The following is a 12,256-nucleotide window of genomic DNA, read 5'->3' as shown; positions in this document are numbered from 1 at the left end:
TACTGTGGAACCCGTTCCACTCCATATTGAAGCTTTCTAGCTCCGGGGCACCAATCTGACGCAGTGAGATCCGTCCCACCCCATTCTGGAATTTCGTTTCAAACGCACACACTCACTCAAAAATCAGAAAAGAAAGAACCTTTGTCACGACATATACCTTATTAGAAGTTCATTGTGATCTGTGTCTCTAGTTGAGATTGCATTCATTATGCATAACATTTCCCCTTCTTAAAATCTCTTTTTTATATGCAATATCCTCTAAAAAAAAGGCTGCTCCTGACGTAAAGCTTTTCAACCAACTTTAGTAGATCGTACTGTTTCTGATAGTGGAATACTTTATTTTATTTACTTTACTTTGTGGTCACAATTGTATGGAAAAAAATTACATACTAACAGCTGTCCAAAAAATTTTTCTTTGCAAAAATAAAACAATACGACCCTTGTGAAAAAGGCAGGTGTATCGAAATAAAATTAAAAAAAAAACATCATTCATTATTAAAATATTCAAATAATCCATTGAAGCATCGTTTCAAATTTGTAAAGACAAGACATTGACGAATAAAATTATTACTTTCCTAACAATATAGTGTCACCGCAATACTTTTCTCACCCATGCGCTAATAGAATACGGCAGTGAAAGAGCGGCCAGACCTTCCAAATAACCAAGAGCGAAGCCTACAAATTGATTCTTATCACGATTAATACTATATGACATAGCTCAAATGCCATCGTACGGTTATCTGTACGATAAATTACATACGGAATATCCATGAATTTTGCAGAAATACAGCTATACCTGCAAGCACATCGCTCAAATAGTGCCTTCCCATAGCAACTCGGCTGAAACCGACCAGCAAGGTCATTCCTACAGTGGCAAAACAGTACTTCGGAAAAAATCGAATACTGAAAGAAAAGAAAAATACAATGGAAGTAAAAAATGCCAATAGGAAAATTAATCAGAAAAAAGAGGCGAATTAGTCGCCATAGTGGGAGGTTCTCAGAGCACAGATCCTTGGTCGACGTTTTGTATATCCTCTGGACGGTCGACATACAAAAGGACGACCAAGGGTGGCCGGCGCCGATGAAATCTTAGCAGGTATGTGGGGGATAATAAAAGCACTGACTTAACATATCAGATGACCTTTTATCTGATATTGCTCTTTCCAATTAACCTGCAGTCGACGCTGAACATGTTGTAGTGAAATGACGCGTTGCGTCTTCAATAAACTTAATATTTCTTTTGCTACTAAGGGGTTTCTATGCTTATAGTTTGTAGGGATTGAATTTCTGTGTCGTTTATTCGTGAAACTATACGCGGGCAGCTTTCTGTGTAGTGGTAGTCGTGGCGAAACGCCAAACCCTGACGGGAAAAAGAACGTTAAGCACGCATTGTTATCGAAAAAGTGGGGTGGGAATCGAATTCCTACAACTACAAAACTTTTGGAGAGATATCCTGACAGCAGAAAAACATAATAAACTAACGGGAAAGGATTCTCCTGAGACCACGACTACGAAGGATACCAATCTTGTATAGTTACACGGGAAAATGTGGCAGAAATCGAATCTCGACTGACTTCGGTCCCAGAGGTCCTTATGACAGAAACAAACGACAAAGCTAATGCAAAATGACTTTGTCTAGACTACGTAGTTCAATCTATGCATCTAGTGTACGAAGAGCGAACGAAAAACTATCAAAAACAAGGGGAAGAAGCTCTGACAAGCTCGTCATGTTCGCTGGACTCGGCCTAGTGGCCGCCTTCATCCAGGACATAACGCCCTACTACAACACGCTTGTTGTATGCATGATTGACTAGATTGCTCATGACGACATTACGACAAGTAGTTTTATGTACCCTCGCTCTCTTGAACTCATTTGAGCGATTGATGACTTTTCTAAGTCAGTCAACTATCAATCAGTCAAGGCTACTACTTCAATTGCACAAATGTCTTAAGAGTTATTTCGGAAATTCATGACTTCGAAATCTATCCAATAAAGATCATACCATATTGCTGTCAACATTGCTGCTCTTGAGGTGTGTCCTGAAGGGAACGAAAAGCGGTCGAAAACAGGAGCTTCAAATACCTAAATGTGTAGCGGTCAGCTTAATAGCACCACTACCTCATTGTTGTCGCCGTTGAAACGATTTCTTTTCGAAGATGATGACATCTCAAGAGTTGCGCATAGTACTTGCTATTGCTTTATAAACACCGTCGCAAGGGTACAGGATTCTTTGAACGAAAAGACAAGGAAAAGTAGGAGAAAATGAGCTTCACCTAACTCGATCAAAAAGATGAACAGTGTTTGCAAAACGTTAAAACAATTACCTGATCGTTGATATTGTAACCTGGTCGCGGTCGTTGAATACTGAGCTTCAACATGCCACTGATACATAGATCCACTAAGAGCCCTGCACAACAAGAGTTGAGACGAAAATTACTTCATTAAGTTAAAAATGTAAAGTGTAGGTGTCCTGCGTTAATCAACCCGCTTTAGATGCATCTTCTTCACTTAAATTCAGAATCGTTTGAGGTTTATGAACCTGTAACATACACCCCTATACATTGACTTGGCTAACCGATGTGTTAAGTCAGTGTTTCTTATCCTCCCAGACGAGTCGGGTACCAATTTATCGACCCCGGAGGGATGAATGGCTTGGTGAGCACTAGGGCGGATTCGGATCGATTAAGCAGGCAGCGGAACCTCTAATCAACTGCGCTTCACCAGCCCCTTCATTAGGTTAACTCACAAATTTACAATCCTTCTGATTTGGAACACTAAGGAGAAAAATCCAAAGATCTTCCTCATTAGAGGGATCACAGCCGGTTAGTCGCTAGGCTAAGGGGCGCGTCCTTGGGTGGCGGAAAGGGGGCTAATCGCGAACCAAAAGCGACCTTATACTTGCCCGGAGACGTGGGTGGATTCAGGGGATGGGCTCCCTTTTTCTGCTGCGCCATTATCGGCTCATAATACTACAGTCTCCCGCACGCCGGTCCGACCAAAAACCTGCAATCACGTGACTGGGAGGTACAAGGGAGGCGGTTTGGAGTCGCCTCCAACAAATAAGCTCCAGATGTCCACTGCGGGAGAACGCAAAGTTCTCCCAAAAACTCATGGGACTAGAAGCTTACAACCTTCCCATGGGTTTTAAATTTTTTTTTGCATATCACAGTAATAGAAAAGAGTCTCCTGATTCCGGAGGAAAGCCTGGTACGCTAGTGTAGTACGCCAGGAAAGGCGGGGTTGCAAGAGTCACATAAAGTTAAAAGGATAAAGTTTCTGGCGTTAATCAATCCGCTTGGGATGCGCCCCCACGTTCACTTCAATTCAGAATCGTTCGAGGTTTACGAACGTGTAACTGGCCTATACAATGACTTGCGGTGGCTAGCCGATGTGTCAAGTCAGTGCTTTTATCTTCCCAGACAAGTCTGGTACCAATTTATCGACCTCGGAGGGATGAAAGGCGTGGTGAGCACTAGGGCGGATTCAGACCTCCGATCGATCGTGCAGGAAGCGGAACCTCTAACCGCTACACCACACCCGGAACCGCCCAGGAATCACATAGGCTAAACGAAAAAGGACTAGGATGACGATCTATACTCATAACGCACACACGCTTGCATCGGAAGCGGCCATCAAAGATCTGATGATGCAAGCCAAGAAGATTAAGCACGACGTCATTGGACTGAGCGAGACGAGAGGACGCCATCTCCTCAACGCCGAGTATGGCAAAGAAAATCGATTCTTTCGAACAACTTACGACCCGAATCGGACGTCTGCGGATAAGAAGATGTGATCCAACACCAGCATTGGTTATCTTCGTCGTTTACGCTCCAACAGCCACGAAGAGGAAGTCGAAGCTTTCTTAGTGGACCTGGAGAAGTTTTAGCGAGGAGATCATGCTTTCTACAAAGTCATAATTGGCGATTTCAACGCCAAAACCAGCCCAATAAAAACACCTGGAGAACTTCACTTCGGAAGAACTTCACTTCACGAGGAATATGACCGTCTCTCGTTGAACACCTTTACGACTGCACGAAGGCTGAGAGTTTTAAAACTAAGAGACGCCTGTCTCTTGAAACTCTTGGGCTGATACACTAGCGTGGAGCAGCACGAGCCACAGGAAGCCAAGAACTCACGTCCGAGCTCGCAATGCTTTGCAGAAAGGCGACAAAGAAAGACCTTAAAGAGAGAAGAGCAGAAGCGCTGGCTGAAACTGCAGAGGCGGAGAAAAGCATTCGCTATGCTCGTCGAGACGTCTCCAGTAATAAGACAAGGAGGACTCTGATCTCTTCGACAGCCATGTCCACTTGCCTCCTCACCATCTGAGGAAAGACGGATATGTCATCCAGAGGTTCTTCCGTCCGAAGTACGACGTGCTATCATAAGCATATCAGGTGTCGGTAAGAAATCGTACGACACCCGGTACCAACAGAATAAGACCAGAACACCTGAAGAACCTTTCGCCAGTACTCATCAACACCCTGGCGAGGCTCTTTACACGCTACCTGTCGAAATGCAAGCTTCCTAAACAGTGGAAGACTAGCAAGACCGTGTTGTTGTATGAAAAGGGAGATCCACATGACATCGGGAACTATCGCCCAATCTGCTTACTGTCCGCCATCTATAAACTCTTCACAAGAGTGATCTTTAATAGGATTGAAAAAGTCTTAGATGAAGGACAGCCATGCGAGCAAGCAGGGTTTCGAAAAGCATTCAACACGATTGACCACATTCACACTGTTTCTAAACTCATCGAGGTACCACGAGAGTACAAGATGCCGCTCTGTCTCACCTTCATCGACTTGAAGAAGGCCTTCGACTCAGTTGAGACGGAAGCGATCATGGAAGAATTGGACAACCAAGGCGTTCCTACTCAGTACAAAGGTACTTCTAGAGCTGTACAGCAACTTCACGACTGGAATGTCGCCATTCTACAAGAATATCATCATTGACGTGAAGAGGGGCATCCGACAGAGTGGTACAATCTCACCCAAAATATTCACAGCCAACCCAGAAAACGCAATGCGAAAGTTGGAATGGGACGACATGGGAGTGAAGATTGATGTTCGTCGGCAGAAGCACCATTTGCTCTTTGCTGATGACATCGTACTGATAACACCTGGCATCAGCCAAGCGGAACGAATGGTGACCGAATTCTACGAAACATGTGGATGCATCGGTCTTCAGCTGAATCTGCAAAACACGATGTTAATGCGGATGCCCCACTCACGCTCAACGGAACGAACAGATCCGAATGCACCAGCTACGTTTATCTGGGTCGGGAATTGAACATGAAGAACGACCTGACCCCTGAGCTGGGAGGGAGGAGAAGAGTGGCTTGGGGAGCGTATAAGAACATCGAGGATGTAGTGAACAAGACCAAGAACACCCGGCTCCCCTTCAACACCACCGTACTTCCTGCTCTGACCTATGCTACGGAAACCTAGGCATTTTGCAAGCAGGAAGAAAACGCGGTGAGCGTCATTGAACCTGTAATTGAGAGAGTGATGCTAGGAGCATCCTGCTTCGCGCAAGTGGGGACGGGATCCGAAGTTCTCTCCTACGTCAGCGATCGAAGATTAGAGATTAGAGGATTAGCGGCGTTTGCCAAGGAAAGTAAAATAAGGTGGGCCGGACACGTGGTGCACTTTAAAGGCAGCGTACCACGAATCTGAGGTGATGCGGATTTCAGGTGGAGTATCCGTATACGGGGTCGTAGGTTATGGAGATGGGAGCAGTTCCGCTAATCTCTCCCCACATCACTGCTTACAACCGCCTCCAGAATACTGTTTTGTACGACGCCATATATTGCAACGCTCCATCCCTTGCACCACCTCCGCCCTGCGATTCGTCGAAAATCAATTCGCACTGTCCGGATAGGCAGTAAGGGATGCTACACGTGCAAGGGTGGCGACCTGCAATAGAAGGCATCACACAAAACAGCACTCAGGGGCCGGCTGCTTTAGATTCAGGGAGAGATGAGCGGAACCACCCCCTCTTCATAATCTACGACATACGATTCGGATACTCCATTTGAAATCCGTACCAACCTAGATTCGTGGTATGCTTCCTTTAACGACAACCACTGGACCAGAACCGTGATCCGACTGGGTTCCCCGCGATATTAAGCGCACTACAGCAAGATGCAAGATGAGATATACCACGCTGGTCCGTCAAATCAACAAATCAACAAATCTTCGTATCAACCAGACGGAACGCAAGAAACTCCTAGAGTCAAGTTTCAAAGACCATAAGCGTGGAACAATAGCATAAACAATCGCCATCGAAGCGGCCCTATTGAGCCAGCGGTTGGGGCCCACCTAAATCTACGTAAACGGCTGCGCGGGTGGTCGCGTAGTGGGAGGCCGGCTTGCTACTAGCTCTGGTGTATCTGAGCCTCCATCACACGCATGAGAGTCTGTGATGGCGAGAATTCGTCTTCAACTCGAGCCGAAGATAGAAGATTTCTATGCAAAGCAAAGGAAGGAATCTTCCATTTACTACTTGTAAGTTTCGACAACAGAGCAGATCTCTCCATTTAAAAATCTGGTAGTATAAAACAAAAGAATCCTTCTAAAGCGAAGTTAGCAATATAGCCTTGGTCACATGTTTGCTCACGGAAAACGTTGAGAAAAGGATACCGTTGCTAAGAACCAGCCGAATTAATTGCTTCCACGAACATGATACTAAAGAGTTTCTATTGTAAGCTTTTCGACGGCATTTCTGCTCAGCTCCAGAGAAAAACTCGAGAATCTCTCAGTGCGTTCTTTTCTGCCGCCTGTTCTCAAGAATCTAAATTCTCATTATTAGTTTTCATGAATTTTCATGTTTTCCAGATACAATGTTATGACCGCTTAAAATAAGTTTCGCTTTATATTTGCGTTAACGCCTACCATCTTTCCATTCAACTCGTTTTAGATGGTTCATCCTCGAATTATTATATATCACTAGAGACATGTTTGTCCATAAAAGCATGCATAGCCATTCAGTAATCATCTTTCAGACTAGTGCAAAATTCAAGTTCACAGGTAAGAGTCACTGAAGATCCTGCAAAATTTAACCCATACATACACATATTTCCAAAAGCAGCCTACAATGTACTTTTCAAGATATCAGATGAATGTTAGTAGCAATTGAGTATCTATATGCTATCTTTGCTCACAGTGGAAGAAGTCCACTCCTGGAAACAATAACTTAATGAAACTGTGCTAGGTAAAAGTAAACAAAAGAAGTGGTCATGGCCCCTATTCGCTAACCAAGTTCCAAATACTTGCATTAAAATCAAAACGAATTCGCTCACATTTCTTTACAGGCATCACCCCACGAATCTGGGGTTTCAGGTGGTTTATGCCTATACGAGTCGTAGATTATTGGGAGGAGGGGGATCCCGTCCATTTCTTGCTAACTGCCGTTAAAACGGCCCGGAAGGTGCGGCTTCGAGCGTTCCAGGCGCTATTTTCCACAACGAGTTCGATTGGAGCGCACCAGCTTTGTGCACGGGGTGATGCCTTTATAACTGAGCAAAGCTCCACGCCCACTCAAGAGCTGCATACACGGTAGAGACGGCCACGACCCCGCGCACTGCAAATCCACTAGAGCGGTTGCCACGCGACCGCCCGCGCAGCCGTTTAAGCAGATTTACTTGAGGCCCCACCGGTTGCGAAGGAGTTGGGGCCATGACGCTAATCCTGAAGTCCGAATAGAGTTAGAAGTGGTACCATTCCGATCGGAAACGCTGAATCCACCGTGCCGTTTACACAACTGGACCATATTTCAAGTCGTTTAGAATTAACAACATCGCCAGGTGCTATTGCAGAAACGCGGTCGCGGTGGAACTTCCATGCTTGAATTTTGTACAAAAGACCTATGAGAAACTCAAATAATGCAAACCATTACCAAAATTAAGTACAACGAGTCGATGTTGCGTAAGTGGACTCCACTGTGCACTGACTGAATATACTAGTGCCAAAGAACTGCCAACAAGCCAAGGGATGCCATTGACCTATAAAATACACTCATTTAAAGATCCAAGGACGCGCAAGTACAAAAAGCAATACAGTCGGGTCAGAGCGACAAGAAGCACAGTGCAGTTGCGTAAGCGGTTGCGCTCAAAGCAGCTCGATGGAGACAGCGGTTAGAATTGGGGGAGGACCATCGCGAACTGCAGCAATGAACGGAGGTAGCAGGGCTCCTCACTCAATCCTAACCGCTACCTCCCACCGCACCGCTTCGAGCGCAACCGTTTACGCAACTGCACCATGGTTCATCTAGTTTAGACTCTACTATATATCTATGCAGTTCTGGGAGCTCATTGTAATCCCTACAGAATAATATCGGTTGCTGGCACTCATATTTGCCTAGGCGAGAGCGACGCGTCCGCAGGAGCTCACTCCTTCTTACACCCCTTTTCTGTTTCTTCCCCTGTCCAAATATTAAAGAGGTCGTAACCGTCTTGTTCCCTGGGAAAAACTGCGTCTCATGATTACTTGTCGATTTTCTCAACTATAAGATGGCAGCTTTGCGAATGCGTATAATTTTGTTCTACATTAAAGAATTTTTGCCGTTTTCTGAAACTTCGTTTCATTAATATTTCCAACTCGCCCTTTTTCACGACTTTTTTCTCTTAGAAGTATGAACGCACTAACTGTGTATTCGATCCACATAAGGACGTTTCGCAACGATGGGGGAGCGACGAGTGCTTTGCTCAAGTATTCATCCCATTCACGAAGAAGCTTTACAACGTCTGAATGTAAGCATTTCGAGTAAAAAGCGATGGAGAACACAATAGATATTTCCAATCCCATGCTATTCAAGTAATTCTCTGTTTAAGATATCGCTTATCACATGAAGACGGCATGCACTTGGAACTGGGAAGTACTTTTAGATATAGTCGGGTCAATATGACATGAAACACGACTGTAGTTGTGGTGCATTTGCGTACGCGCTCGAAATGGCGCGGTGAAGGCAGCAGTTGGAACCGAAGTGGGACCGTTGCAAAATACAGCGATGGGTGGTGCCAGCAAGGGTTTCACCTCACTCCTAGCCGCTACGCTCCACCGAAGCGCCTCGAGAGAAGCCACGCACGCAACTGTGTACGTGCTTCATCTCGTTTTGACCCTACTATACAGTGAGGCTGTACTCCGCATTCGTTGGAATTTGAGATTACATTTCATGTTTCATTAATACCGCAAAGGAGATAGTTCAATACCGAAATCCCTCAAATTTTATGGGTGGTCAACGACCAGATACCAACACCATCTCTTCCTAGGAAGCACTTTCAACTTTAAAGAAGATAGGCTTCCCACTGGCAAACCAGTCATCTGGTTGAACACTTAAAACGTCCACAACAACTATTACTTTGAAATATTTTCTACGTTTGACTTGCGTTGAAGAAGAAACGCTGATACATCGTACATCAGTATCTTCCTTTGCAGAGTCGTCTTGCTATCGATTCAGCTGCAACACTAGGAACTGATTTTTTCGTCACATCGATCAGCCTATAGCGAACGGTATGATCAAGTCAAAACGACCTAAAGCTTGGTGCAGTTGCGTAAGCGGCTGCGACCGAGATGAGATCCTTTTCTTCTCAGGTAAAAACGACATGAAGATCGAAGCGGCGTGGTGAAGCGTGGAGTTATGATCGAGGTGGACCCCGCTAGCTTCAACCATTTCTGTAGTCCGAGTTTCAGGTTCACGCACGTGATGACCATCCTGCGGGATCCTGAGAAATATATTGTTGTAACATTTCCTGTAGCAAACATAACAGACGATTCCCACCAGGATGATCTTTCTCTTATACAACGGACAACAGCAACAAGAGATTTTGTACCTAGATATAGATGAAAATAGAAATCCGTACTAAAAACAGAACCGTATGCTACTATAATAGTATGTGTGTACCACATCTATGTTTGTCCTGCCAACCGCTGGCACGAAGAGATGCGTGCACAACAACTCGCATTCTACCTGTCCGTCACACATTAAAGGCAGTGTATGAGGTAGATGGGAAACCAGTGAGAAAATAGAGTTGTGGGTGTAGATTACGAATATGTACGTGACCAGCTCAATTCCCTAAATGGTCGTGAAAAACGGTGTAGGGAACTTATTTTGTACCTACGAGGTAAGTGAAGATGCTTCACCCTTGTGCACGCAACGCATCCACAAGCGAGCGGTCGGAGATCAATGAGGTCTCTTTAACAGTCTACTCAGGTAAAACCAGTAAATGAGCTCCTGAGGGGACCGGAGCGTGTACAAAAGCAGAGTTTTAAGGTATCTTATAGGAACAAGCAGTTTCTACGCAGTTTTTCAGGATGAGTTGGAGAATAGAGCTCATATTCACAATGTACACCTCGAAAACTATGTTTTCCCGCAGGTTTCCCAACTACGTCAGTTTCGTGGTACGCTGCCTTTAAGAAATGACGTTCTCAGCACTTTTGCTCCAATTAAAACCAAATCGCTGTATCGCAGTCACATATGTGTCGCGGTCCCTACCACCACAAATGCCCGTTACATTCATTTAGTAAAGGGGGGCCCCCCCCCCCAACTCCCCCCGGGAAACAACAATATAATGTTATTATTATCCCCCAAATTTTTGTAACCTACACGCGTTGGCGCATCCCAAGTGGATTGATACGCCAGTGACTTTATCCTTTTAATGTTATTATTATATTCAAATGGATATTGTTCTCCTACTGCTATTAAAATAGATGGAATATGAAGTATTTAGCTATCTGTCCATCCATTTTGAGTAGATACGAGAATTCTAATCTACTATTTCTCCTCAAATTTTGTCATCATAGAGCACATTGTCATAACATAATGAGCTCAGTAAACCAATATCATGTAAATATTCAAGATTCTCACCATTCATATCAAACATCGAGGAGAGCAAAAAAAGAACGGCAATTAGGACACGTAGTGATGACTTATAACCTAAAATTAATCAGTTGTTTGATTTAGCCTAGTTCACTTCAACTGTGGCTTCGAAAGGTACAAAACTTGGAGAAAGGTAGTTGGGGAGGAGAGAGAGTGGCACTGAGTGGCGCCCTTACTTCTCGACGCTATAACTCACCTTTTTCTCCTGGTAACTTTAGCTTACATGTCGCACGTCTTCTAAAACTAATGCTTAGGCCTTAAGGCGCCGATTTATTTGACTATTTACTTCGAGAAATAAGGGCGCCAATGAGTTGCCCCCAGCTACATTTCACCTGAAAACACATCGAGAATGTCGTTCCGTAAGGCTACCGGCAGCCGCGCGGCTGTGAACTTTGCGGGCAGCATCACCCCAAGAATTTGGGGTGGTACGAATTTCAAGTGGGTAATGCCTATACGGAGTCGTAGATTGTGAGGAAGAGGGTGATTCCGTTCATCTCTCCCTGCATCAGTGTAAACAGACGACCTCGCAACGCTGTTTCATACGACGTCCTCTACTGCAACGCGCCACCCTTTAGCCCCTCCCCCGCTTGCGATTCGTCCGAATGGGTTTTCGACGAATCGCAGGCAGAGCAGGGCGGGGCGGGGCGCAAAAATTAGTATTGCAAAAGAAGAAACAGCATTCCGGGTTCATTCGTTTCCACTGGTACAGGGAGAAATGGACGGAATCACCCTCTTTCCCACAATCTACGACCCTGTATAGTCATTACCCACCTAAAACCCACATCACCCCAGATTCTTGGGGTCATGCCTTAATAGGACGCGAAAAGGTACGAAAAAGTGATAGTGAAATTCGTTTCCAGGTTAGCACCTGTGCATCCGCGCTCGAGTGTCACATTGCGGCAACCTTAGAGGCATCACCCCACGAATTTGGAGTGGTGCGGGTTTCAGGTGGGTAATGCCTATACAAGGTTGTAGATTGTGGGAAGGAGGGTGATTCCTTCCATTTCTTCCTAAATGCCGTAAAAACGGCCCGGAAGATGAAGCGCGTGCACAACGCTGGTGCGCTCAAATCGAACTCGTTGTAGAAAATAGCGCCCTGGAACGGTAAACGGTTGCTATCACCATGAGGCCCTCATTTGCTCCAATCTGACCGCAGAGGCGGGTAAGGTTCCTACCGCGCCCCTTCGTGTGTAGCAATTTAGACTGCCCACAGATTTCACATACGGCTCCACCGCTGTGAACTCTATCTTATGCAGTCTCCAAGCAGCCTTGCGCAGCTGCACCAGGGTTTAGGTGGTTTTGATCTGACTATACCTAAATTTGCATTGCAATTGCAAAACTAATTGCAAAACCATAAATTTCCAAGATAAATCTAAGCAT

General features: G+C 45.1%; 2 protein-coding genes across 3 annotated transcripts; one reads left to right on the top strand and one right to left on the bottom strand.

Moving 5' to 3' along the window:
• Positions 1 to 589: 589 nt before the first annotated feature.
• On the bottom strand, positions 590 to 10,880 carry RB195_005485 (uncharacterized protein; the record flags this gene model as incomplete). Of its 2 annotated transcripts, XM_064178014.1 has the most annotated exons (7): positions 590 to 675; positions 797 to 903; positions 2,004 to 2,083; positions 2,326 to 2,408; positions 7,898 to 8,003; positions 8,647 to 8,744; positions 10,865 to 10,880. In XM_064178014.1, the coding sequence occupies 7 exons, from the start codon at positions 10,878 to 10,880 to the stop codon at positions 590 to 592; spliced, it is 576 nt and encodes a 191-aa protein (XP_064035104.1). The 2 variants fall into 2 exon arrangements, with proteins under 2 accessions (XP_064035104.1, XP_013292321.2); XM_013436867.2 differs by lacking the exon at positions 10,865 to 10,880 and having other exon boundaries at positions 8,647 to 8,805.
• RB195_005486 (uncharacterized protein) lies at positions 3,585 to 5,290 on the top strand (the record flags this gene model as incomplete). Its single annotated transcript, XM_064178015.1, has 4 exons — positions 3,585 to 3,721; positions 4,162 to 4,255; positions 4,396 to 4,885; positions 5,007 to 5,290. The coding sequence occupies 4 exons, from the start codon at positions 3,585 to 3,587 to the stop codon at positions 5,288 to 5,290; spliced, it is 1,005 nt and encodes a 334-aa protein (XP_064035105.1).
• Positions 10,881 to 12,256: the final 1,376 nt, after the last annotated feature.

Source organism: Necator americanus, chromosome I, assembly GCF_031761385.1.
Source record: "Necator americanus strain Aroian chromosome I, whole genome shotgun sequence".
Lineage (NCBI taxonomy): Eukaryota > Metazoa > Nematoda > Chromadorea > Rhabditida > Ancylostomatidae > Necator > Necator americanus.
Note: the sequence above shows the minus strand (reverse complement) of the source record. Positions and strands in the feature narration are given on the sequence as shown.